Source organism: Dioscorea cayenensis, chromosome 18, assembly GCF_009730915.1.
Source record: "Dioscorea cayenensis subsp. rotundata cultivar TDr96_F1 chromosome 18, TDr96_F1_v2_PseudoChromosome.rev07_lg8_w22 25.fasta, whole genome shotgun sequence".
NCBI lineage: Eukaryota > Viridiplantae > Streptophyta > Magnoliopsida > Dioscoreales > Dioscoreaceae > Dioscorea > Dioscorea cayenensis.
The window spans coordinates 19,818,394-19,844,470 of NC_052488.1; the positions used below are offsets into that span (position 1 = coordinate 19,818,394).

General features: G+C 31.9%; 5 protein-coding genes across 6 annotated transcripts; 3 read left to right on the plus strand and 2 right to left on the minus strand.

The window, feature by feature from the left end:
- The first annotated feature begins 1,075 nt into the window (after positions 1 to 1,075).
- LOC120281670 (transcription factor MYB124-like) lies at positions 1,076 to 4,895 on the plus strand. Its single transcript, XM_039288368.1, has 12 exons — positions 1,076 to 1,381; positions 1,474 to 1,520; positions 1,648 to 1,704; positions 1,847 to 1,919; positions 2,352 to 2,407; positions 2,577 to 2,750; positions 2,836 to 2,990; positions 3,105 to 3,253; positions 3,377 to 3,519; positions 3,595 to 3,779; positions 3,890 to 4,041; positions 4,129 to 4,895. Exons 1-12 carry the CDS (start codon positions 1,295 to 1,297, stop codon positions 4,252 to 4,254), a joined length of 1,404 nt encoding a protein of 467 aa, XP_039144302.1. The 5' UTR covers positions 1,076 to 1,294; the 3' UTR covers positions 4,255 to 4,895.
- Positions 4,896 to 8,245: 3,350 nt separating this feature from the next.
- Positions 8,246 to 11,622, plus strand: LOC120281671 (probable serine/threonine-protein kinase PBL3). 2 transcript variants are annotated; one of them, XM_039288370.1, is made up of 8 exons: positions 8,246 to 8,446; positions 8,598 to 8,826; positions 9,388 to 9,755; positions 9,875 to 10,010; positions 10,280 to 10,416; positions 10,500 to 10,623; positions 10,849 to 11,257; positions 11,493 to 11,622. In XM_039288370.1, the coding sequence occupies exons 2-8, from the start codon at positions 8,781 to 8,783 to the stop codon at positions 11,494 to 11,496; spliced, it is 1,224 nt and encodes a 407-aa protein (XP_039144304.1). In that variant the 5' UTR covers positions 8,246 to 8,446; positions 8,598 to 8,780; the 3' UTR covers positions 11,497 to 11,622. The 2 variants fall into 2 exon arrangements, with proteins under 2 accessions (XP_039144304.1, XP_039144303.1); XM_039288369.1 differs by lacking the exon at positions 11,493 to 11,622 and having other exon boundaries at positions 10,849 to 11,329.
- LOC120281672 (galactose mutarotase-like) lies at positions 11,476 to 12,989 on the minus strand. Its single transcript, XM_039288371.1, has 5 exons — positions 12,765 to 12,989; positions 12,625 to 12,674; positions 12,411 to 12,534; positions 12,210 to 12,314; positions 11,476 to 12,118 (listed from the first exon to the last, which is right to left on the minus strand). Exons 1-5 carry the CDS (start codon positions 12,949 to 12,951, stop codon positions 11,499 to 11,501), a joined length of 1,086 nt encoding a protein of 361 aa, XP_039144305.1. The 5' UTR covers positions 12,952 to 12,989; the 3' UTR covers positions 11,476 to 11,498.
- A 1,740-nt stretch (positions 12,990 to 14,729) lies between these two features.
- LOC120281866 (probable F-actin-capping protein subunit beta) lies at positions 14,730 to 17,870 on the plus strand. The gene is made up of 8 exons (XM_039288559.1): positions 14,730 to 14,908; positions 15,614 to 15,684; positions 15,765 to 15,878; positions 16,029 to 16,111; positions 16,191 to 16,264; positions 16,355 to 16,474; positions 17,164 to 17,259; positions 17,356 to 17,870. Exons 1-8 carry the CDS (start codon positions 14,780 to 14,782, stop codon positions 17,437 to 17,439), a joined length of 771 nt encoding a protein of 256 aa, XP_039144493.1. The 5' UTR covers positions 14,730 to 14,779; the 3' UTR covers positions 17,440 to 17,870.
- Positions 17,871 to 18,521: 651 nt separating this feature from the next.
- LOC120282708 (co-chaperone protein p23-1-like) lies at positions 18,522 to 22,973 on the minus strand. The gene is made up of 6 exons (XM_039289560.1): positions 22,836 to 22,973; positions 19,558 to 19,744; positions 19,304 to 19,466; positions 19,180 to 19,211; positions 19,039 to 19,096; positions 18,522 to 18,925 (listed from the first exon to the last, which is right to left on the minus strand). The coding sequence occupies exons 1-6, from the start codon at positions 22,838 to 22,840 to the stop codon at positions 18,840 to 18,842; spliced, it is 531 nt and encodes a 176-aa protein (XP_039145494.1). The 5' UTR covers positions 22,841 to 22,973; the 3' UTR covers positions 18,522 to 18,839.
- Between the last annotated feature and the right edge of the window lie 3,104 nt (positions 22,974 to 26,077).

Below are 26,077 nucleotides of genomic sequence, written 5' to 3' on the forward strand. Positions count from 1 at the left end.
TTCGGTTATTTACGACAGATAAAAATGAACAGAGAGAGTAATTTTCAATAAATTATATTCAACCACATTATATCAAATAAAAATAATTTTAAAAATTTAATATTTTCTTAATAAAATTTAAATTATTAATTTATTTTTTTAATTCATATAAACTTGTTAAAATAAACCAGTAAAAACGTAGCGGAGGAGTAAAAAAAAGGGTTAATTTTTTTGATAAATCACTCAACTTTGTCGAAATATCGGTTCTTCACTAAATTTTTGGTTTGTTTGAAAATCTTTCACTAAAAGTCATTAGCAATTTCACAAACAATCACTCGGTGGATTAACGTTGTACGTTAAGCGGCGTGGAGACTGCGATTGGGTTTTTCGGGACTGGCGTCGTGAATGACGATGTCAATCGACTGACGTTTATGAAATGGTTAATGACTAGTGAGCGTTTTAAACAAATTAAAATCGGTGAAGAACCGATATTTCGACAAAGTTGAGTGATTTATCAAAAAAATTAACCTAAAAAAAACCCAACAAAGAGTTTTCCATATTCCCAAAAAAACCAACTATTTCTATAAATAAATATATAGGACTGGAAATGGATTGCTGAAATCTAAGCAGCATTCAAGCTTTTTCACTTTTCAGTAAAACTGAATGCCCACGTGGAACTTTTAGATATCACCATCACTTTTAACGGCTAGATGATGTCATGGTCGGCCAAAGCTAAAGTGACCGCAGTCCAATTCACACCGGCTCCCCATCGAGGTCATTTTAGTAATTCCACCCACTTTGAAAAGGCATAAGCTCACCGATAGGTGCTAACATCAAGGAGCGTACTACCATTAAATTTCCACACGCCCTCGCTCACATCGAAGTAAAAGTTGAAATAATTCTACTCCCAAAAAATGTCTTTTTTATATTAAAAAAAACATTATTGAATTAAATTTTATTTTTAATCGCAGTAAAAAATTTCAATCACGATGATCACCGCGATTTCTTAAACGCACCGGAGGTCACCAGCTTTGGTTACTTGGCTTGCAAAGTCCATTTGATTAATGATATCATTTCTTGGCTCTATCTTCTCGTTTTTCAAACTCGCCTCGTTCCCGCCCACCTGAAAAAATCCCTTTTTTTTTTCTTTCATTTTGATTTCAATCTCAAAGCTCTTTGATTTTGATAGCGGGGAGCTTGAATCTGGGATTGATTTTGTGTAGATCTTTGGATTGGGTGTCCGGAGAGCTCCGATTTGATTGGATTGAAGTGTTTTTTTAGGTTAGGGATTGATGATTATGTGGGGATTGTGGAGATGGAGAAGGGATTTGATCGAGTAACTGCTATGGAGAACGCAATCACGGTCAAGAAGGATCGGCACATTGTCAGCTGGACTCCTGAGGTTTTATCCCTTTTTTCTTTTTTTGGATTTTTATTTTTATTTTTTCTTTTTTAAAGATGTGGTTTTTATGGGTGTTTGGGTTTTGTTCGCAGGAGGATGAGCTGCTTCGCCAGCAGGTTTCGATCTATGGAGCCGATGGGTTTGTGTTGATTCTTTGCTCTTTTTTCTGTGGTTTTGATGGGTTTTGCTTGTAAAGTGCCAATTTTGTGCTTGCTTTTGGGAAGAATAGATTGGGATTTTGATGCTTTTGTGTTCTTTTGTATTAGTTGGACAAGTATTGCAGCTAAATTCAAGGACAAGACCAGCCGCCAGTGCAGGAGAAGGTAGCCAAAGTTTTCAAATTTTTAGATTAAACAGATTCAGAAGCAATTTTGATAGTCTATTTTAGGGTGTTTGATATTTTGTTGATTTGTTCATTGGGTCTTCTCTATGGAATGATCGGAAAATCACGGTGCTGAAACGCAGGTGGTACACTTATTTGAATACTGAGTGCAAGAAAGGAGGATGGTCTGCCGAAGAGGACATGATTTTGTGTGAGGTATAGATATATGAATTTATTATAACTTGTTTAAGAAAATTTGTGATGAAAGATTTTTGAAGCTGAAAACTTTATCTAAATGGTTGTAGTGTGATATAGGATTAAGATCTTTTGTTTATCAACCATTGTAGTTTGTATGGCTTGTGAATTTTTTTGCCCCGGAGAATAGAGCTTGTGTTTCAGGATGTGATTGTAATTAACTGCTGTATGCCTTTTGGAATATACGTGTATAGTTGATAGAGTCCTTTATGTCCTATCAAAATTCCTCTGGTCGTGGACTTGAATTTCAGTATAATGGTTTTTAAAAAGTTTTCAAGGCCTGTTCTGTCTTCTTGTTTGAAGTGGGATTTGCTTTTTAGTCTGCAAGAAGGATTTGCTCATATTATTTATCTGGATATAATGATGAGTAGTCAATCTTTATTTTATATTTAGGCTCAGAGGATTTTTGGTAACAGATGGACTGAGATTGCAAAGGTGGTTTCAGGCAGGTAATAAATTTATCACTCCTGCTCTCTGTTTGTTTGCTGAAGTTTTGGAGAATTCTGAAATGCCTTTTTTAAAAATAAGACCAACTGTAATGTGTGATGTGTGTGTGTGATGCACTTAATCCAACTTCTCAGTCCAGAAAAACGTAATATGCTCTTGCTCTTACTACAGAACAGATAATGCAGTGAAGAACCGTTTCTCTACACTCTGCAAGAAGCGAGCCAAGCTTGAGGCTTCTTTAAAGGAAAATAATGGTGTCAACACCAGTACAAATAATAAAAGGCTGATGGTTCATAAAGACCACAACATAGGGGTGGAATCTTCGGCATCATCAAAGCAGGATGGGTATGCAAGGATTGTTTTGCAATTAATATTGAATTGTGATTTTAACATTAGTGAAGATATGGGCTGTTTCTTCTTTTGAATCCAGGTATCCAACCTCAGCTCATACTGAAAATAGCAACGCAAAGCAACAAATTCTAAGGAGACAAGAGATGAGGCCTCCCCTTGCAGAGATTGTTCAAAACTGCAACAATGTTTGCAACTTACCAGTTCAACTTTTGGACAACGGCAAAGCAAATGAAGGTGATTATGGAGTACATAAACCAAGAAAATTGGTTTCAGCTTGAAGTTATAAACCTAAGTTGCAGAAGGCCTTGTTCCAAAATCACCGATAAATCTTTCATTTTCTTATGGCAGCTGTATCAAATAACAAAATACAAGGTTCTTTTCTTAAAAGGGATGATCCAAAGATCACTGCCCTTTTGCAACAAGCAGAATTGCTCAGCTCCCTGGCAGAAAAAGTCAATTCTGAAAATACAAAACAGAGTCTGGAGGATGCCTGGAAGGTTCTGAAGCCAACCTTTTCCAAAGATTTGAATTTCTCATCATATTGATAAATGTCCATGTTTAGTGGCAAATCAAGTGAAGTGTTTATTATGCTAATCAAAATTTGGATGCCTTTTATTCAGGAACTCCAAGATTATTTGCTTCAGACTGAAGATAGTGATTTGTTGAGAAGTAAAATATCTGGTATGGATACTCTGTTAGAGGACTTCAAAGACTTGATAGAGGATCTAAAAAACGAAAATTATGAAGGTCATTCATCAATGGGGTAATCATCCTGGGACTGTTATTTTGTATTGATTGACTGGTTTGTTCTCAAAGTAGTTACTTGTTTATTGAGCAGGAATCCTGATCTTTGTGAGAGATCTCTAGTCACCTCTGAATGCAACGTCGAGTCCACCAAACATTCAAATGCTCTGACAAATGAAAATCAACATCAGCAGAATGAATTTTCATCAGAACATCACGATTTGATAGTCAAGCTTCCGCATGACAATGCCTCATGCCCTATCATATCTGCTGATCAAGGTAATAGCAGAGTACCATATTGAAGTGAATAAACATCTTCTTGGCTTGTGATTGAAATTAATATTTATGTAACTGTGAAGAGTAATTACACAAAAAAATTTCTTATGCAGAAACAATAACCATAACATCTGCTGAACCACTGAAGGAGAATTGTGAAAACATCTCTGTGCTTCCTGGTCCAGAATTTGCTTCTCCTGTTCAAATGGTTCCACCTTTCAATTCTTTTGCAGAGGGCATTCCAACCCCAAAATTTTCAACAAGTGTTAGTGAATTATTTCACATTAACCATCTGAGTGTTCTGCTTACCACCTGTTACTAGTTTTTGATAACCTTTTTATGTGTTTTTCAGGAAAGGAATTTCCTGCTGAATTTGCTCGATATGCCATCTCCATCACCCAGCCCCAATTCCTCCAAGGCCCCATCCTGCAAAAGGGCTCTTCTCAACAGTCTAGATCATTACCATCCGCCCACTTGAGCATTTTTCCCCCTCTTTCCCTATTCATTTTTTGGTGCTTTGGTTATTCTCTGTGTGCGCTTGTTTCCATTACTTTTTCATGATTTGCATACCTTTCTACCTTACTTTTTGTCTAAAGGCCCGCTAGGATTTGCACAGATAGAATTGTGTGTTCTTACTAGCTTTCCAGTGTCCAGTGCTTGAAAATTGAGACTCAATGTATTTTTTCCATACCTAGAGTCTCAAGCTTTTAGTAATGTTTGTTTCCGATTCTTTCTTCTTTCATGTTATTCTATAATAGTCTCATTCCACCCTCAAATCATTTGTTGTACATATACTTCACAATATAGTTTCCTCATAATGTCAGTATGAACCCCATATTCAACAAAAAAAAAACCGATAAAGGATGCGCCAAATTAGAAGAGGTATGTATGTATCTCTTTTTATTTTTCCCTTTCATGTTGTTATGCAATCAGTGTCTATATATAGAATAAGGTTTGATCTTGGTTTTAGCTAAGTATTCTTCCCTCCTTGTTGATGCTTTCTGAGATTTTAAAATTCAGTGTGATGTGTGTATCTTGTCCTTGCTTTGAGACCTTCTATTTGTACCAGCTTGTAAAACATTGTGTTCTGTGTGAGAATGAATGGAAAATGTTGTGCTATTTGTCAATGCTTGAAGTCAAGTCACTGAATGATTTAATGCTTCATTTGATTTTTCACCTTTAAATACACGAGGAAGGAAAAAACAAAAGGATGTCTCACTCTTCAACTAACTTATCAGCAATACATGCATTTGACCTTTTTAACATGGATCCAGATTTGGGTTGATTTTTATCCTCTATATCTGATGGTATACATGATATTGATTCCTTTTGCTGACTTTCATCAGATTCAATGGATTTGAGCTTATTTAATATGTTGCAAAAGCTCACTTGAAATAAAAACAATGTTTTTTCATTGTTGTGCCTTATAAGCAATTTTTATCAAATGAAGAAGACATGTAGTATAAAGTCTCTCTCAGATTGTTTATTGTTCTTCTGAGCTGGTTGCTGTGAATTTGGTTCTAGTCCTTGTCTTCTTTTTCTGTAGTTTGTCAATGGTGGTCATGGAGTCAATGAAGTGGGTCCTTAATTATTTTGCACTTCCTAACTTGAGTTTCATGGTGTTTTTGTAAGAATCTGTTTCAAAATTGCAGAGCAATATTAATCGCTTAGGCTGTGTTTGATTGTCCTTTTTTTCTCTGGAAAAATTCTCTACGGGTCATTAGGCTGTTTGTTTACCAAAATTTTCTGTGAAAAATTTTTCCCTGTGAAAAATTTTTTAGGGAAAACGTAAGGAGTTTGTGTGATTGAAATATTTAAAAATAACTTTTCTTTTAAAAATAAAAAAAAAGTTTTCCTTTTCTTTATTTTTTTTAAAAAAAAGATAAATTATGTAACTTGATAATATTTTAAATAAATTTATCCAAATCAATTAATAGATCCCGTGGCGTTTTGATGGTAAGATTCAATTATACGTAGCGATGTTTATAATATTAAAATAACTTTTTTTTTAATTTAAAAGAAAAGTTTTTCCTTTTCTTTTGATTTAAAAAATAAATAAATTATATAAGTTGATAATATTTTAAATAAATTTATCAAATCAGCGAACAGATCTGGTATAGCGTTGTTTATAATTTTAATAATTGTTTAAAAATTTTCAATGAAAAATGTGATTTTTTCCAGGAAAAATTAATGCAATCAAACAACAAATGAAGTTTTTATATGAAAAATATTACATTTTTCATGGAAAATAAGAGCAATTAAATAACAAAATATGAATTTTTTATAGAAATTTTTTGATTTTTTAGCTAGAAAATAATGGCAATCAAAAGACTATTTTTTTAATTTTCCATATAAAATTTTTCCATTGGAAAATATTCCATGGAAATTTTTTTTTTCCAGCCATTTTTCATATTGCCAATCAAACACAGCCTAAAGTGTAAATTTACGAGGTTTGTGATTTACTGTTGGGGGTTTATAACATAAGATTTAAGGTTTATTGTTTTAAAGTTTAGTATTATTTAGGGTTTAAGTTTTAATATTTTAATATATTTTTTTAAACTATAAAATGTGTAACAAATTTAACCTGCACCTCGTAATTTTCTAGGCCTCACAATTCTGTTTTAATGATATTTTAAATTTTTATTGACTATCATATGATTAGCAACAAATTTAGTTTATGATAACGCCCACAATTTTTCATGGTTTCGTAATTCATATTTTTTTTTTAAATTTTATTTATTATCATCCACTAATTATTTCCATATAATTATTTTGAAATTTTTAATTTTTTTTTAAACTGTAACATTTAGCCTCGCAAATTTCTAGGCTTCACAATCATATTTTTTTTTAAAAAAAAATTATATGTAAACTTTTTTATTTACAATCATGATTGTATCCACATAATTATAATTTTAAAAAAATTTAATTATTTTTTTTAAACTCTAAAATTTATCTTTATTTAATTTATTTATGATAATAATTTTTAAAAATTTTATTATATAATTTATTATTTAGTAAAAAATATTTTAAAAAATATTTATTATGATTTTGTATAGGGCACTATTTTCTCTAAGACCTGCTCTGGTCAATGATGTTCCCATGTTTTATATTTAATCCTACTGATAACAATGGTTAAAAAAAAAAAATTGTTCATTTGACAACGTGGGAGCTGCCCTATAAATTCTCATCTTTTTCTTATCTGGGTCTTCTTAATAAATAAATAATAATTCTTTTGATTTGACAAATTTAAGTCAATTAAGTTATAAAATGGCCACTTGGATAATTATCTACCAAAAAAAAGATTTTTATAAAAATTGAAAGGGCAACATGTTGATTTTGTATAAATAACAAGACCAATTGGCATTTAATTATCCATTCTCAAATAGACAGCTCTAACAAATTCCGCAGCCCTATATAACCAAATTTAAAAACTTAATTAAGGAAAGTGATCCTTAGTTTTGAGTCTTATGACTTCCAACATAACTAATTTTGTAAATATTAATTAATCCATATAATTAGTCTAATTCAATGAATCAATCTCTAATCACCAAATGAGGGATGCAAGTAAGTTATTCATCCTCTGTTGCTTATGCAGCATTCATTCCACCTAACTGATTAATTATTTTACAAGGTGGCCATACTTTATTTGCTTGAATATTTTGGATTTTTTTAATTAAACTATTAGAATTAATTTTCTGGCTAAAAAAGGTTATTTATTTATTTATTTCTTTTTTGGTTATGTCAACACATGGCATCTCATTAAACATCATGTATAAAAAAATATAAAAAGGCAAATCTCACTCTTTACTTTGAATTAAAGAATTTAGGTTTATTTTTTTATTATAATAAATCAAGCTTCTTCCATTTAAAAGGTGAAAAGATATAAACATATATAAAGATGGATTAATTATAAAATATACGAGAGAAACAGCTAATTATATATATTTTTTCTTCTATTACCGTGTAATCAATAATATTATTTATATATATATTGTGTTATGGTTAAAAATATTCTAATACCAACAAAATTTATATGAAGTTACCTCTGTTTTCCTAAATATTTTTTAATTATTTTATTTTTAAAAATGTTTAATATGATTTAAAATATTATTACTAATATCACCAAGTCACAGCATAGTTATAGTTTTCACATCAACTTAGAATAAAAAAAAAATAATAATAATAATAACAAACCAACGACCACCCCGCTCTCACTTGCTCTGTCGAAATTTGTGCACTCGCCCGTCTCTCATAACAAATGCTAGACTGCACATTTTGGCAAAAAAAACAAAACAATAATAACAATAAAAAAAAGGGAACCAAAGGATTTTTATCTTTCTTTTATTATTATTATTATTATTTGCAACACTCATTTTATGGTCACATAATTTATAATTTAAATAAAAAGGATAGATTAAGAAAAAAGGTTTAATTAAAGGGAGTTGATGATTGATCACATGGAATGGGGAAAAGAACCAGGCTGTGGGTGACTACTACCATCCAAATTCCAAGCAAAACTAATATTGTTGGCTCTCTACTGTGTGTCTTTGTGTTACACGGCGCTTGCGCTTGTCGTTTTCTAGGTGGTGGTGGTGTCCCCCATCTTCACCTTCACCAACACTCTCCAACTCTCCCAAATCTCCAATTTAAGCAGATTAAAAAGCATAAAGGTACTGTATTTTGAGTAAAAGATCAGATCTTTTGTCCAATTAATGCATCCTTTCTTTTCAGTCTATACCATGTTGTGTTGAAAGGTGCTGCTGCTCTTTCTTCTCTTTCTTGTGAGAAATCTTAGATTTTTTTTGTTCTTTTGGTCTTAAGGTTGAGGAGGAGCTGTTTGAGGGTGGAAAGATTGGATTTTTTTGGTTTTACATTTGGTTTTCAAGAGGAAAGATTGGATTTTTTTTTATTTTTTTGGCTTCACCTTTGGTTGGTGGGGAATTTGGAGAGGAAGAGTACTGCTGTGTGATGGGGTTTTGAGTTGCTACTGTGCAGGAGGAGACCATGGGCAATTGTTTGCAGCTTCATGTGGAAACACCTCGCAGCTCTGGTTTGTGGCTTTGATTGCTTTCAAGTTTTTATCTTTTTCTTTTTGCTCTTCTTCTTTGTGTGGAATATGGGATTCATTTGATGTTTTTATAGTTTTGGTTCTTAAGGTTTGGAGATGTGTAAACTGTGAATCTTTTTTATTGTCATTCATGGATCTGATGTTATATAAATGAGCTTTCTATATTGAATTAGGACTAGAGTATATAGATGGCTTTTGAAGGATTTTAGTAGGCATTGACTCAGTTCTCCTGTTTTTATCATCCAAGCATTTCTACAACTACAAAGCTTTTTGTGCCTTTATGAGTCCATGATTCATAATGCATCTGTTTGCAGCATGATCCAGAGTTGACTTTGGGCTGAGTAAATATTGTGTGGATGGTTTTGATATTTCCATTCTGAATGATCTAATCATGCACATTGAATGTATAGATTTCTGAAATGTGATTTGTAATGGATTAAAGCATTGAATTTGATCACAATCATATTTCTGAAATGTGCCTCTTGGTTGTTTTTCACTTGTTTTTATACCGGGATGATGAAGTTCTTATTGTTTTTCAACCAGTGGATCCATTGAAAATCAGCAAACAAGGTTCATCTTCAGTTCCATCTAGTCTAATAACATGTTCAAATCCGACATCACTCACTATGCCTTCATATAGTGAAAAGAGTGCTTCTGAGGGCCTCCCTACTCCTCGCACAGAAGGTGAAATATTATCATCCTCGAATTTGAAGGATTTCAGTTTTAGTGAACTGAGAAGTGCCACAAGAAACTTCCGTCCCGAAAGTCTGATCGGTGAAGGAGGTTTCGGTTATGTTTTTAAGGGTTGGATTGATGAACAAAGTCTTGCTGCCGTGAAGCCGGGATATGGCATGGTTGTTGCTGTAAAGAAACTAAAACCGGAGAGTTTCCAAGGCCACAAGGAGTGGTTGGTATGCATGCTTCTCTGACTTCACAAGCTTTTATTTCCAATTCCATTCTCTTAATATTCTTAGTTCTTGCAACAATGTTGCGACAACGTTGACTTTTGTGGTTTTCGGTTTATTTGCAGACTGAGGTTAATTATCTTGGTCAGTTTCACCACCCAAATCTGGTTAAGCTAATTGGGTACTGCTTAGATGGTGATAATAGGCTTCTAGTTTATGAGTACATGCCCAAAGGCAGTTTGGAGAACCATCTATTTCGAAGTAAGTCATAAATTATCATCAAACTAGATATACTAAAAGTCTCCTTGACTAGCATTATCTCATCTGTTCTGAAATGCATCATTTTAAATATTTTAATGTACTTACTAATCTTCTTCTATGTTGTGTTGTTCTTCATGGCATGAATGCCAAGAAACTGACTCAACAATGCCCTCAGATGTCACATTTTAGCAATTTCACGCTTAAGTTAGTTCTATTGGAATGTATGCTTTATTAAATGTCAAATGTTTTGTTTAATGCTTGATTATCAGGGAGTAGTCAGCCTCTTTCATGGGCGATAAGAATCCATGTGGCTGTCGGGGCTGCAAGGGGGCTTTCATTTTTGCATGATGCAGAGAACCAAGTTATTTATCGAGATGTTAAGACCTCAAACATTCTTCTTGACTCGGTAACTTCAGTACCAAAATTTGATCATATTTTCCAAAAGATGGTGTTTAGATTTTTCTCATATGTACTTTTTCTTTCCAATAGGACTTCAATGCAAAACTTTCTGACTTCGGATTGGCGAAAGATGGCCCAACAGGGGATAAAACTCATGTGTCGACGCAAGTAATGGGCACCCATGGATATGCAGCTCCAGAGTATGTTGCAACAGGTTTGCAACTCTTGTCCTCATAAAAGTTGTTGGAAATTGAAGAACAATAGGATTGTATTGTGTATGACTGAAATATGGAAGTGATGAACAGATGAAATCTTATGCATGATTCGTAGAGCTACTACTTTAAATTAGTAATGTTAAGTTTTATTATTTCCTATTGATGATGAAATAGAGCTCGAAAACCTTGTTATAGGTCTAACATGCTATAGGTATAATCTACAGGACGTCTCTCAGCAAAGGCTGATGTCTACAGCTTCGGTGTTGTACTCCTAGAACTACTTTCTGGGCGTAGAGCTCTCGATAGATCAAAGGTAGGCATAGAGCAAAACTTGGCAGACTGGGCAAAGCCATGGTTGGCAGACAAACGCAAGCTCTTCCGCATCATGGACTCAAGGTTGGAAGGCCAATATCCGAAGAAAGGCGCCCATGCAGTGGCAACCATTGCGTTACAGTGCTTAGCCAACAACCCCAGGTCCAGGCCGCCGATGTCCGAGGTCATGGCAACACTGGAAAAACTTCGAGATACCAAAGAAGTGATGAAACTCTCTAAAGAAGAACAAGAGAAAGTATTGAGTCCGAAACGATCTCCAATGAGACATCAACACTCAGTTCCCCCACTGTCTCCGTTGAGGTCTCCCTTGAAACCCCAACAAAAATCATTTCATGTATACTGACAAACACATTCAACTGTATGAAGCTCAAGATACTTTGACAACAAATTGATTAAACTACGCCTTTGATCGAACTAGAATTGAAATAGACTTTCGAGTTCAAAGCTCAAATGCTTCAGAAAGTGAAGCAATTACAGTTATTTGTTTATACTAACTGTAAACACTAACTAACTAGTTCTACTTCTGCAAATGCAGGTGAAATTAGAAAGAGAAACTGTACACCATGATGTGCTTGTAAATCTCCCCAGGAGTCACAATCTGGGAAGGAAAGCTCAATTGGTTCACAGAATTAGGGAAGCCCTGAGTCTCGAGAGCAATACCTGAATACTTTGGATATTGATGTCCATTCTTTCCTTTCCAATTCGTCAAGAAATTGGAAGTGTAGAACTGGACTCCCACCTGATTACTGCTCAGCTCCATCGTCCGCCCGGTCTTGCAGTCCGTGACCACAGCCACCTTCCTCAACCCATTGCACTGAACCGGTGAATTAAGTGCATAATTTATGTCATAGCCGCCGCCTACCTGACCGATACGGCTGCCAACATTCATTGGTTCCTCAAAGTCGAATGATGTGCCCTTTACTGGCAAGAGTTCACCAGTAGGGATGAGCTGGCTGTCGACCGGAGTAATGTGTGAGGCTGAAATCTGCACAGTGTTGGAGAGGATCGTCCCGCTGCCTTCTCCGGCGAGGTTCCAATATGTGTGTTGTGCCAAGTTCACCGGAGTGGCTTTGTTCACTGGTTTTGCAGTCATGTCCACTGTAAACTCATAGTCTCCTGATAGTTTGTATGTCACAAAGACATCTAAATCTCCTGGATAACCTGTAATAAAAAATATTGGTTTGGTAGTTCATGCATATGTACATACATTCACTGTTTTATCACAGGCATCTTTTATGATCAAGTTTCATACCTTGTTCTCCGTCGACGCTGCGGCGATAGAAGGTGATGTATGGGTGTTCACCACCAACCGACTCCTTGACAGTCCAAACAAGATGACTGAATCCTTTAATTCCACCTAAAATAGAGCACCAAACATGTTGTATTGAATTACAATTGCAACAACAACAATAACAAGAAGAAGAAGATGTTTATACTCAGAGAAAGAAGAGACCATGAAGAGAGTTTTGTCCATCATTAGCAGGGAGATGATATGTTTTATTATCAAGAGTGAACTGTGCGTTTGCAATCCTATTTGCAACTCTCCCAACCAATGCACCAAAGAAGAAAGTTCCGTTCTTGATCAAAACCAAGTGAAAAAAACAATCAACACAGCATCATCTAAGAAAAAACATATCATGAACAGAGATGAATAAAAGAATTCTTACAGCATATTCCTCTGGAGTATCATATCCAAGAACAATATCTGCCAAATTCCCTGCAAAAACAAAGATGAAATTTTTAATTAAAAAACAAAAACATATGATTCATTCAATCTTAATGTGAATATGAGTTCAATGAAACTAACCTTGAGAATCAGGAAGAATAACAGACATGATAGTTGCACCAAAGTTTGTGACTTTGACTGTGAAGTTGCCCTTCTTGAGTTCAAATACACCCACTGTTTTCTTAGTATCTGCAGCATTGGATGCTCCAAACAGAGCAAAGGCCAAGAGACACAAGAAAAATAAAAACTTTGACTTGATTATAGCCATTGTTAATGGCTTGAGAGAAAAAAACAGAGAGAAGAACAATGGTAGTATTGCAAGATGAAAGCTCTTGTGTGTATATGTATGTATATATATAGAGAGAGAGGATTAGTTATGTTTATCATAAAAAAAAACAAGAAGAGAAGATAATAGCAAGCTGTTACAAAGAGATAATGAAAAAAATAGAGAGGGATTAATTTAAAATTTAAAAAGAGAGATAATGAGATATAAGGATAACTTCCCTATATTTGAGTGAGAGATTTAAGGCTTTGATATATATATTTTTTTAATTTAAAATTTATTATTTTCCAAAAAAAAAAGAATTTAAGGCTTGAATTGAGAGATAAATAAGGGATTGTTTTAACTAGGTGAATATCCATTGGTTTGTTTCTATTTTTTCTGTTCTAAAAATTATTTTGTCCCCTGGTTTAATATTTATTTACTTTAATCCTTTCAGTATATATTTATTAAATTTAAAATAAAGATTAATAATTTTCTTTCCAGGACTAATCATGAAAGTGGGTTTTTTTTTAAAAATATATATAATATATATAGGTGATTATTTATTTATTTTATTTTAAAATTTTGATTTTAAATGGATGGATCCGTTTTGGCATGCAATATTCAAAGATATATCTATATATTACTACATATGTATATATATATATATATATATAGCAGCATTGACCTAGTAATGGCATGCTAGTCATAAATATCAAATCAATTTAATCATTCAACGAAAACCTTTATTTGTTTAATCCAATACTAATATTTATTTTTTTAAGAAAAAGAATTTTGAATAATAGACGACAAACGTTTTTTTTTATGAATATAAACAGTACTGAAATCCGGATGTACAGTATATGTACAATATGAGAATAATATAAGAATCCCGGATGAACAGTGTATGAACATTGGGGGAGAGATTTGAACCCTGACCTCCCCTTTATACTTTGATGTCATACCATTGGACTATTCAATGGTTGACTTTAAAAAAAGAATTTGATTAGACTAAAAGTATAAAACCTTAATATATATATATATATATATAAAGTTGAATGTAAAAATTTTTAAAACAGAATTTGATTAAAGTAATTGGTTAGCCCATCTACTTCGGACTCAAAATTTGAGGGTTCAAACTCTACTTGTCTTAATTTTTAAAAAAACTTTTAAAAATGGATATATAAATAATAAAAAAATTAAAAAGGTTTTTTTAAAAATAACCCACTAGTTGCAGGTTAAAAAAAAAGAAAGAAGCCTTTTAGGGTATTATTTAAAACAAAAAAAAGTTAAAAAGTGAAATTTTATGCTCTTACTCAAGTTAAAGACCAATATGAAAATAACTAATTTTTAGAGTACTGTTGTTGAGTTTGAGCTAAGAAAATAAAATTTAATAAAGAGTTTGAGTCAAACATAGAGCAACGAGTTTTTAACTGAGCTTGAACTCAAATATCTTCCTACTTGACTCGAACTCAATCGATTAAACTCCTTGAGCTTAATTTCGGAAATAATGGTTTTGTTATAATATAAAAAGATATATATATACATAAAATCCTTTTAATAATTAATTTTTCGAAAGTGCAGTTTGATAATTAACATGTGGTCCAAGATGTCTTTTAAATCATCAAAATCAACGGTCGATAATCCTCCGACCATCTCGCGGGGAAAACACCATCCAAAACCAAAAAAATTAAAAATTAATATTAATGTTATTAATTAATTAATTAATTAAAAATAAATAAATAAGAGCTAGTGTTTTTTCCCTTTGTCTCTTTGCTCTGGCCATTCAAACAGAGAGAAAGAAAGAAAGAAAGAGAGCGAGAGAGGGAGAGCAATGGAGGCGGCGATGGATCTAATGCGAAGGATGCCACCGCGAGAGAGCGAGATGGCGCTATCGGCGTTGCTGACCTTGCTGCCAGAGCAATCCTCTGACCTCCTCTCCCAAGTCGACCTTCCCCTCCAGGTCTCTGTCTTCTGATTCTTTTCCTCGCATTTGTTTCATTTGATTTTATTCTTTTTTTTGGTCCATTTGGTTGTGACTTTCACGATTTATTCTTGTTTCTGGATTTGGATATGTGTGATCTGGTTTGAAATTAGATTTTTTTTTTTTTTTAATTTAAAATTTTTGGATGATGGGTCATGCGATTTTTTCCTGTGCTTTTATTTCCAATTAGGGCATTCCTTGGTTCAGATTTCATCTTTTTTTTTCAATATTTTTGTTTAGTGTTTGATTTTTATGCAAAAATTGATGAAATGTTGTATTTTGTATTCAATTTTGATGGTTTTCCCTTGCTATGATGCATCTATATATATTATGAAAATAAGAGGATTGATATCCTTTGGTGAAGATGGATCTATAAGCATTTGTTAATTGTTTATATGTTTACCTTTTATTTGTTCATATTTCTTATATAATGACTGTTTGAAGACTAAATTTCATAGCCAAGTATATAGATTTTATCAGTTAAACAATGTTAAGCTCACAATCAACACCTTTTGCTTGACTGGTTCTTTTAGTTTTGTCAATGTCTCAATCCATTCACTTATCTCAAGTCAAGGAAAATGAGGATATGGCAGTTCATTTTTCAAAATGTTTTTGGTGAAATATTATTTCTTGTTGACTTCAGTGATATATAATTTGAATTGTTGTCTTGGTTTAAGAGAGCAGGTTATACGAGACCTGGATGCTTCAAAGGAATTCATATTGTGTGAGTACAATAGAGATGCGGATTCTTATCGGTAATGCATGTCTATTACTCGTAGATTTGCCCAAGGTTTTGTTCACTGGTCATTGTGTTGAGTTTGGATACTGTATTTAGGTCGCCTTGGTCAAACAAGTATCACCCCCCTCTAGAGGATGGGTCTCTCCCATCAAATGAACTGAGGAAGCTCGAAGTTGAAGCAAATGATATATTTGCAATTTATCGTGACCAGTGAGGTCCTTTGCTTTCCTCGTCTTTGATTTTCTTGTTTTTATTATGCATATGCATCTCATCCTGAACTTAATTATTTGTCTTCCATTTGTCAACATGCTTTTTTATTAGAGGAATTAATTGTGATTATTTGTACAAACCGCATTGTAGGTATTATGAAGGGGGTGTTTCATCAGTTTACATGTGGGAAGATGATAACCAGGGCTTTGTTGCATGTTTTCTTATTAAGAAAGGTTTGGCTTATCTACACTTTGGTGTATCTCTTCATTGAAAAACACTAGCAATAACATTCATCTGTGGTTGGAAATGAAGATGGATCAAAGACAGGTCATGGAAGAAGAGGGTATTTACAGGAAGGAGCATGGGATGCTATTCATGTTATCGAGGTGTTTGAAATAATTTTATTTACTCACTTCAGGTTCTTAGCTTTCAAATTCTGTTGTCAAATAATATTGAATTGTTGTTTGTATTAATAGGTTGGGCTGGAGGAAGAGGGAACAGCTCATTACTGCTTAACTAGTACTGTCATGCTCTCAATGACTACTGACAACAAACAGTCAGGCACCTTCAATCTCTCAGGATCGATTAGAAGACAGGTATTCCTAATATCATTAGTTTCATAAATTAGATGTTTTAATTGTAAAATTGTTAATTTTTTTCCCTATTGTTTTAAATAATTTTCTATATGTTTATTGGTGCTGCTTTTTACTAGCAGAACACATAACTATCCACATTGATGCTTATTCCAATATGAGAATTTATATGCAATGGTCATTCCAGTTACATTTTGGACAATCCTTTATACCCACAATCTTGTTCTAGATGGAATAGCTTATCAATAGTATGCCATTTACAGTGTCATAAACAAGTTGACAATATGATGTCTTTAACTTTTTGGCACTATCCTTCGTAACTTGAATAATATGACAGTTGAGTTTTTTACTGCCTAAGTTTCCTTCGTTAATGGGAAAAATGAAGAGCCTCTACTTGCTGAGACTGAATTTTAAATCTTTTGGACACAAGTCATTTAACAGAGGACAAATTGTTTTAATGGCACCAACTCACATCTATTATATATATATATATATATATATTTGAAAATGTTAAACCACTTCAATTAGAAAGAAGAACAACCCTTCACAAACTAGTGGAGAACACAGAAACTTATATTTTCTTGTATTAGAGAAAAGTTTTAACTAAATACCACTGACCAAAATTTAGAAAAAAGAAAAAGGGTATAGCAAAAGCATTACTAAACAATGAATTAAACCTTTCATTATAACAGATGATTTTAGACCTTCCAATAGCCGATGGCCACCTGTGCAACATGGGGAAGATGATAGAGGAAATGGAGGGCAAACTAAGGAACTCGCTCGATCAGGTATACCTTTGTTTCTCAATTTGTTTCTAACATCAAGCTTACCAGTGAACAACCTTTATTTGTGTGTGTGTATATATGTATATTCTCCATTTACAGGTTTATTTTGGAAAGACGAGAGAGATGGTATGCACACTGAGACCACCTGCAGAGGGTGTTCAACTTGGCTTACCACCAAACTGAGGAAGCATAACTAAACCTTTTCAAGCTCCTCAATGTGCTGAAGCTTTTGGCTTTTGTTTTTCCTGTACGTCTTCATTGTTGTTCTTGTTTTGTAAAAACTTCTGCCTGTCATCAGTAATGTTTCTATTTGTTCTGTTACTATTGAGTTTAATTTTTCAAATGTTTACAAGATTCTGTTGAGAAAATTTTATTTGATCAAATTTTCTTCCTCTCAAATGATACCATTCATGATATATAAGGGGGTATTTGGTTGCAAGGCATGGATTGGGAATCATTACTTGGGGATTCCAATGCCTTGTTTGGATAGCCATGCATGGGAGTGAGAAAGAAATGAATGAGGGAGGAGTGAGAGGTGAATGGCAATCCTCCCAAAAATGGGAGGATTGTTCATTCCTCTCAAACTCCTTGGGGTGAAATACCATATTTGCCCCTCTTATTTAATAAATAAAATAATAATTTAATTTAATAATAATTAAATATATAATTCTAATAATAAATAATGATTAAAGTGAAATAATAATATCTGATAAATAAATAATAATTTAATTTAAATAATAATTAATTAGGTTATTTGAATAATAAATAATAATTAATGTGAAATAATAGTAACTACAAATTAAATATAATAATCGATTTCAAATAATAATTAAATAAATAAATTTAACAATAAATAATAATTAATGTAAAAAATAATAACTAATAATTAAAAATAATAACCTAGTTTAAATAATAATTAAATAGATCATTTTAATAATAAATAATAATCAAAGTGAAATATTTAGCAAAATGAAAATAACAACAATAAAAATATTTTAAAATTAAAAAATAATTATTATTTATTATAATAGATAATTATTATCTAACATAATATTTTTTCCTTATTAACTTGTATTAAGGGTACAAAAGTCTTTTTACCACAAATTTTCTCTTTTACTTTTCTCATTCCCAATGAATTACTCTCTCATACCTTCTAACCAAACATAGTTTTCCTTTCATTCCTAATCCATTCCCCCTTATTCTTATTCCTATCTTATTCTTTATCAATTCCATTCTTTGCAAACAAACAACACCTAAATGTTGACTAATCTGGAGAATGGTTCTCCCCTCCCTTCTCCCTTTATATAACAAGTCAATTCCGGTGGGTGAAAAAACATAAAGACAATAAGAAACACTCTAGTCCAACATTACACACTCTAAAATCCATCCTTTTTAAAACCTGCTCTGCTTCCATTTCAAGTCAAGTGATAAATATATCAGAAATAAGATGAAAATTTTGAGACGGGCGTTCAGAACACTCACTCACATCCTAACATCCTAGATAAAACATGGTATTTATGGTCTGATATTACCTTGAAAATTAAGGTTAAACAAGAGAAAAGAAACTTGGATGTTTGAAGACTTCATGGTTTCGCCTCAGAATCATGGGCGGATGTGGTAGCTTCTCCAGCAGCATCTTCTGCCTTGTTTTCATCCATTTCATCATCATCTGCATTAATTCAACCAAACTAATCAGGAACATTCCATGGTGTTGTATATCTAAAACCACGCCTTCATCCGTTATAAAAACATAAGTATTATTAAACTTGATTTCGGACTTACCCCCATCTTTGGCACCATCAAGATCAAAATCATCATCTGCACCACCCATGTCCAATTTCTACAAAAAGGAACTGAGGTTAAGAGCAAGCATAAAAAAAATAATAATGTTAATCAAAATTTCATTAATCTGTATGTGCTCACCGAGAAGTCCATACCACCGAACTCATCGTCAACTGGACAAGAAGAAGAAATATCGTCATACATCAGTAAATGGAACAAAATACTAGAAAAATGTGGGTGTAATCGAAGAAAATACAAGACTCACATTTGTTTCCATGCTCTTCATCTTCATCAATCCATTTGTCCCAGTCAACTTTCAAGAATGCAGGAGGCCTTCCTTCCTTCTTTAAAAGCCTACTCCACCATTTTGACTCTGCCTTCTTCACAAGGTAGCAAATATTCCTCAAACCAACAGCAGCTTTACTTTCCTGCAATACAATACAAGACACACTTCCTAAATATCCCTTTGGCAACAGGATACCCACAATAAAATAACTCACTTCCTGCTCAGATACTCACTTCCACATTAACTTTATCATACAACTCAAAATCAATCTCATATGGCACATTCTCTGCTCCAGTAGTAGCAGAAAAATGAAATTGTCCATTTGGTTGCAAAGAGAGTTTTACTTCCTTAGCATCAGGCAGTTCAATGGTAATATAAACCTTGTCAGACCTCTGTGCCCACTTTGTCAATGGGTGGCGGCTATGAATCAAAGGAAAGCATCAGAAATCAGATAGAGTTGCAAAACAGTGACAATAATTTCCAAACCAATTAGAAAAAATGAACAAAAATCACTGATACCACCATTTTGTAGGTTCATTATCATTTTCAATATTATATGCAACTGGAACAAAAAGACAACAACAATGTCAACAACTACCAATACTGCAAGATAAATGGCACATACTACCTCTCATTGAAAGGGATACTAAGTATGCCATACAAAACCAATTCTACTTATTAGTTAATGATAAAACAGTTTTATTATGTCGCATGCATAATTAGAAATATCGTATTATTCATGTTTGATGACATATTTTATTCTTCGGTTGCATTGTATAGAAATCAAATTAATGATAAAGATCATTTAATTGAAACATGATTCTCTATGTTCATCGCAACCTCAAATAGTTCATTAACTATGAGAAACTATGAATTTAGATTCATTATTAGTTGCCACATGTTGTACTAGTGGAGACTCTTAGTAGCATTATGGATATTTATAGTTGATAAATATTGAACTGAACTATTACAGAACTCTTAGACCCATACACTATCATAAATAGAAAAAGTTATTCTGCTACAAAAGGTCTCCAAGGGTGTTATTAAATTTTATGTATAAATTACGTTACTTTCATGGTGTCAACCAACAATGCCTAATTGGAGGCTACATGTGGACATACTAGGTTATATAATGAATGAAGGAGGATTTGTAATCATCCAAGATGGGATCTATTATTTCTATTGTATAAGAGAATATTGTAGATTGTGTTTCTTATATGTTGAATGAAAAACGCTGGTTAATTTTTTTAAAATATTTTATAATATAAAGAATATACTATTATAAATGTTTTTAAAAAAGTTTTATGTCCAACATTGTAAAGAGAGACACATATAAGTGGAGATTGACAACGCCATTGATGGTCTAATCAAACCCACTTATATGTAATAATTGTCAGAGGGATAAAGCCCATCTAGGTGCAAGGTGCAGGCGTGTGCTTAAGAGACACTAGGCGCACTAATTAAAAAAAAATTTGAAAAATAGTTTTTGTTACATGTTTTAAATTTTTAAAATGTCATACAGATTAATATCATAAAAGACATAAAAACATACATAATAACATACAAAATAATTTTCAAATGTTCAATACAAAATGCAATAACATGATATAATGCATGCATCGAGTCCTAAATCCTAACTCGAATAATAAAATCTAGTGACTATCATCAAAATCATCAAGTCCATCATTATCATCACCACCAACATCATCAATTTTCTCTTCAAATTTATCATTCTCCACATCTAAATAATCATCTCCAAAATTTTCTTCCTCATCATCATCTCTAAGAATTAAGAAACTAACAGATGCCTTATTATTTCTCTTTAATGGCCTTGAATTGAAGTGATGAGCTTTGTATTCTACTTGGTTGCGATTCCCTTAATTTTAAGTGCATTTTAGTTGCATGTTTTAGTTTTACGTAGACACTTTTTATTTTCAATCACCAAGATGTGTGGACAAGATTAAAAGTCAAAGTAAAGATAATTTTAAAAAAATAACATAATTGATAGATGCTATGAAAGCGCACCTAAGCCCTCGCTTGGTGCCTAGCGCCTAGGTGCGCGACTTCTTAATACTGCCAGACTGACATGCATAAAGGCACAAGCCTTTGAGCCTTGTGTGCCTTAAACACGCCTTTGACAACTATGGGATATTAATTGATAGAAAAATTAATATGTAAAATATTACATTGGGATCTCACATATAACTATCTCTAATGTTTGGATTAAATTACAATTTGTTGATAGATATGATTGTAATTATCAAATTAGTCCTAATATAAAGATCCCAAATGAGTCCAACACTATGCTCTGACGATTAGGGTTTCAAGTAACAAAAATATTGGCATATTGCTATCGAAAGATAACAACAAGAAACCCTAAGATTCACATTAAGTACTTAGAAGCTTTCTAATCAAAGGTGAAAAGTTCAAAAGTATCGCCTGTGCAAACATTGGAGGATTTTGCACTTGTGAAATCACTGCAAAGTAACCTCGATCTACCATATATATTCATGTGTTCATGTTATCAATCCTCAATAATTAATCAATTATTAATTTAAATATCAATCAATGATAATTGCCAACCCTCATTCGATTGGAAAGATTTTCCAACACCCACACATATCAAACTAATGCTCTGCATAATATCATGAACATCAATACTAATTCTTGTTAAACTACATGATACTTCCACTTCGGTTAAATTTCAAGCCTCCAAAGTTTAGTTAAGTGTTCATTGTGGCGTATTAAAACAATTCTTTTTCGCCAACATAAATAAAACAAACAAATTTCTATAACTTAGAAACCAAAAGAACACTTTATCTTGTACCAAACAATACCATAAATTACCATGAACACTCTCTTGTACCCTTAATTCTAATTCACATTCAATCAAACTCTTCTCAAGTTTCACGGGTACTATATCCAGCCAATGATCTAAACCTACATGGACGAACTCCTCCTTAACCTAGCACCAACGACCAAGTGGTCTATTATTAGCAGGGTCCCCAATAGAACCTTTCACAAGTGGTGAGAGTTCGAATCTTGAGTGAGGGCACATATCTGGGAGTGTGCGGGTGGTCTCAGCCACCCATGCATGCACAAACCCCGCTCCCACTTGCTCCGCCGAGGGTTGTGCACACCCCTACCTTAGTAGCTAAACCACTCATCTTAGCAAAAAAAACTCCTAAAAAACTCCTTAGCCTAGCTAATTACAGAAATCATAAAAGACACCAGCAATCGGCGATGCAATATCTTGATAATTTCCAAAAATTGAACTTGATTTTGCCACCAAACTATAAACAATATTCAAAAGGAAACAAATAGCGATGATGATCAACTCCAAACAAATTCACAAAACCCTAAAACTCAGATCATCAGCCTTAAATCTTCACACAATTACCAACTAAAAAAAATAAAAAGAAAACCCTAATACAAAGAAAACTACATCGCAAGAAACAAAAAAATACAGAGATTCCCAGATTAACGCTGATTAAAAGCAAACAAAAATTACCTCATTTTCTTCCACTCTAGGGTTTGGATCAGAGAAAAAAGAACAAGAGGATCGGGGGTGAAGTGAAGAGCGGTGGGATAAAGGCGGGATCTTGTGAGATTGATACACTGTGATTTGGTGAGAGTGCCGAGCTTAATGTATATATAGATCAATATCGAAGGATGCTTCTATAAATGTCTAGATGTTTCTATCGTTGGCGTACGGCGCAAGCCAAGATATTCACCGTACGATTTACTTTATCGACGGATGAGATTTGTCGAAAGCGAAGTTTGGATTGCTGTGGGTGGGATTCCAAGTGCATCAGGCCCAATATTAATATGGGCTGGCCCGTGAAGCTGTCCACGGCCTGTTTTGTTTTAAAAGATACTCCCTCTTTGTTTTTTTTTAAAATTTTTTAAATTTATCTAATTCATACCGATTAAAAAAAGTTTAATAAAGACTATAAAGTTAATTGATAACCTATAATTTATAAAAATTATATCAACTTTTCAATATTATCCTTATTTAAAATATTTTTTGAAAAATATATAATTGAATATATATTTTTAATGCCAGATAATCCACGCAGAATCTCCAAGTACCCTTGTATAATTTTTTTTTTTTTTGGAAGTTGTACAAGTACACTAAATATAGATGATAATTTTTTTAAAAAATAATATTTAATATTGCACAAAAAAAATTTATGGACAAGTAAAAAAGAATAGAGAAAAGCTCCAAAATATAACAAGTAAAAAGGAACATAGGAAGCATAGGCGGATCTAGAGGGGGGCAAGAGTGTGCTCAAGCACCCCTTGCCATTGAATATATATATATATATATAATTATTAAAATATTAATAATTATAATTTGTATGGAAAGTGATATTTTTTTATTTAAATATTTTTTTCAAACTTCATTACTTCAACCCGCAATATATAAAATAATTTAAATAAAACAATAAGATTATTATATTAAATAAAATTGATATTTGGTGATAATAATAAATATTATGGCTAACCAAACATGGATCTTTAAATATTTTTGTTTTAAAATTTTATATTTAGATGTATTTTTATTGAACTTATCAATATATTATAATTAATTTTTTAGGATATTAATGTAAAAAATAGTAAAAATAAATAAAAATAAAAATAAAACCATAAAAAAAAAATTGCTATCTCAAAATCTCTAATAAAATCATCGCAGTTTGTGAGTTTCTCTCTATGCTCAACTTCCGGCTTCCGAGTATATTTTATCTTTCATTGTAGGGACTTTTTTTTTTCAATTTTTTATATCTAATTTAATTTGTTTAATTTTGGTGTGATTATTTATTGTTGTCTAAAAATATTTTTTATATTTATTAAATAATTATTGGATATCTGTTAAATATTTGTTTATTTTTGTTATGAAAATTGTTGTAAAAATTGTTAAATATTTGTTGTGATTAACTGCTATAAAAATTGATTATTTGTATATTATATGTTAAATAATTGTTGCATAAATGAATTTAAATTGTGAATTTGTGCTAAATTATTTTTTTAATTGTATTATTTGTAAATTTAGTGTCTAATTGATAGTTGAGTTATTTGCTAATTATGTAGATATGATAGGTTTTTTATACATAAACCAAAACTTTTTAGATGGATGTATATTTTATTTTTGAATTATTGATTATTATTATCTCAATTTTGAATTAATAAAGTTATTTAATATTCATAAATTTTTTAAATTTTAATTCAGCACCCCCTAAATTTTGTTTCTAGTTTCGCCCCTGATAGAGAGTATGTATTTAGATGAATAAAAAAATATAGGAAAAAGGAATTTGCAAGTTCTTTAAAAATTAAAATAAAATAAGTTGAGCAATTTTTTTAATATATTAAACATTTCTAAATATAATCATCAAATCTACGTTTTCAGTAAATTATTATTTAATTTATTTTTATTTTTTCCGTTTAACTCACTAAGACCGGGTGAGTGTTTCATCACAAAAATAAAATAATACATGTTCAAAGAGTTTGTGTTCTTGTTGAGAACTTGGGTTTGAATTTTAACTCATATATTGATGGGTTGAGATATTAATTTTATATTTGCGCATGTCTTTAACATTGCTAGTCTTTATTTATATATAAAAAAATAATTTATATAGATTGAGTCTTAAGAGGGACTTGGGAGTACTTTGTGCTTAATAAAAATAAATAAATTGAGATTTTAGTTTTAGACCATGTTTTCAGTAAATTATTATTTAAATTATTTTTAATTTTAATTAACTAACTAAAAATGGGGTGAGCATTTCATCACAAAAATAAAATAATGTGTGTTCAAAGAGTATTCGTGTTATTATTGAGAACGTGGGTTTGAATCTCAACTCATATATAGTGGGTTGTGATATTAATTTATGTTTACACATCTCTAATGTTAGTTGTCCATATTTTTATTAAAAAAAATTGAAGAAATAATTTATATAAATTTGACTCTTAAGAAGGACTTGGAAGTACATTGTGCTTAATAAAAAATAAATAAATTGAGATTTTAGTTTTAGGTTCATGACTTGTAGTATGATAATATTATTTTGATGTTTGAACCCAAGAAAGCCACTGCAGCCTTTGAACAGTATGAAGATCTTTCCTTCAACATCAAAAAGAATTGAAGCGGAAAGAGAATTAAATTTTTTCTAGACTTCATAAGGCATTTTTAATAAAAACGATTTACTATTTCATTGACCATATTTATTTATTATCAAGCATTCTCAAAAAATAATAAACAATGATATTGAGAAAATTTGACAATAATAAGTTACGAAATTTAACAGATCGCATTGAGAATATTAATAGAAAAAGGCACCGGTCATTCTGTACTTAAAACAAGAGATTTGGATTATAAAAAAAATATTACTTAGATAATATTATAAGAAAAAACATTTTTGCAGTGAGAAGACCACAAATATATAATGCAAACAATGACTAGTTCACAACATAAATTAATTATGGGGGGAATATCCTTCCCGCCCGGCCCTAACCCCGAAATATAGTAAATAAAATTCTTTTCTATCCCCTATAAAAATTTGACTAAATAGTTTGATTTATATTATTTGACATCCCTAATAAATATTTAATAAAGATTCTTTAATTTAAAAACAAGTTACTATCAATTTTTGGATATGAAGTTGTAAAGACTAATATAATATATCCATCAATACTTTTTCAAATGAATTTATAAGACTTCAACATACATTCTTCAAGCTCATCTTCATTGAAATGGTGCTA

What these genes read in the sequence shown, in the direction of transcription:
- LOC120281670 (XM_039288368.1), top strand. Translation starts at nt 1,295, where the DNA reads ATGGAGAAGGGATTTGATCGAGTAACTGCTATGGAGAACGCAATCACG. An exon ending in CAACGGCAAAGCAAATGAAG is followed by an intron (nt 2,991 to 3,104) that starts GTGATTATGGAG and finishes TTCTTATGGCAG; the next exon opens with CTGTATCAAATAACAAAATA. An exon ending in GTCTGGAGGATGCCTGGAAG is followed by an intron (nt 3,254 to 3,376) that starts GTTCTGAAGCCA and finishes CCTTTTATTCAG; the next exon opens with GAACTCCAAGATTATTTGCT.
- LOC120281671 (XM_039288369.1), top strand. Translation starts at nt 8,781, where the DNA reads ATGGGCAATTGTTTGCAGCTTCATGTGGAAACACCTCGCAGCTCTG. An exon ending in GGAAACACCTCGCAGCTCTG is followed by an intron (nt 8,827 to 9,387) that starts GTTTGTGGCTTT and finishes TTTTTCAACCAG; the next exon opens with TGGATCCATTGAAAATCAGC. An exon ending in CAAACATTCTTCTTGACTCG is followed by an intron (nt 10,417 to 10,499) that starts GTAACTTCAGTA and finishes TCTTTCCAATAG; the next exon opens with GACTTCAATGCAAAACTTTC.
- LOC120281672 (XM_039288371.1), bottom strand. Translation starts at nt 12,951, where the DNA reads ATGGCTATAATCAAGTCAAAGTTTTTATTTTTCTTGTGTCTCTTGGCC. An exon ending in TATTCTTCCTGATTCTCAAG is followed by an intron (nt 12,675 to 12,764) that starts GTTAGTTTCATT and finishes TTGTTTTTGCAG; the next exon opens with GGAATTTGGCAGATATTGTT. An exon ending in CAGCGTCGACGGAGAACAAG is followed by an intron (nt 12,119 to 12,209) that starts GTATGAAACTTG and finishes TTTTTATTACAG; the next exon opens with GTTATCCAGGAGATTTAGAT.
- LOC120281866 (XM_039288559.1), top strand. Translation starts at nt 14,780, where the DNA reads ATGGAGGCGGCGATGGATCTAATGCGAAGGATGCCACCGCGAGAGAGC. An exon ending in AAGTCGACCTTCCCCTCCAG is followed by an intron (nt 14,909 to 15,613) that starts GTCTCTGTCTTC and finishes TTAAGAGAGCAG; the next exon opens with GTTATACGAGACCTGGATGC. An exon ending in CAGGATCGATTAGAAGACAG is followed by an intron (nt 16,475 to 17,163) that starts GTATTCCTAATA and finishes TCATTATAACAG; the next exon opens with ATGATTTTAGACCTTCCAAT.
- LOC120282708 (XM_039289560.1), bottom strand. An exon ending in TGAAGAGCATGGAAACAAAT is followed by an intron (nt 19,212 to 19,303) that starts GTGAGTCTTGTA and finishes CTTCTTGTCCAG; the next exon opens with TTGACGATGAGTTCGGTGGT. An exon ending in TGATGGTGCCAAAGATGGGG is followed by an intron (nt 18,926 to 19,038) that starts GTAAGTCCGAAA and finishes GAATTAATGCAG; the next exon opens with ATGATGATGAAATGGATGAA.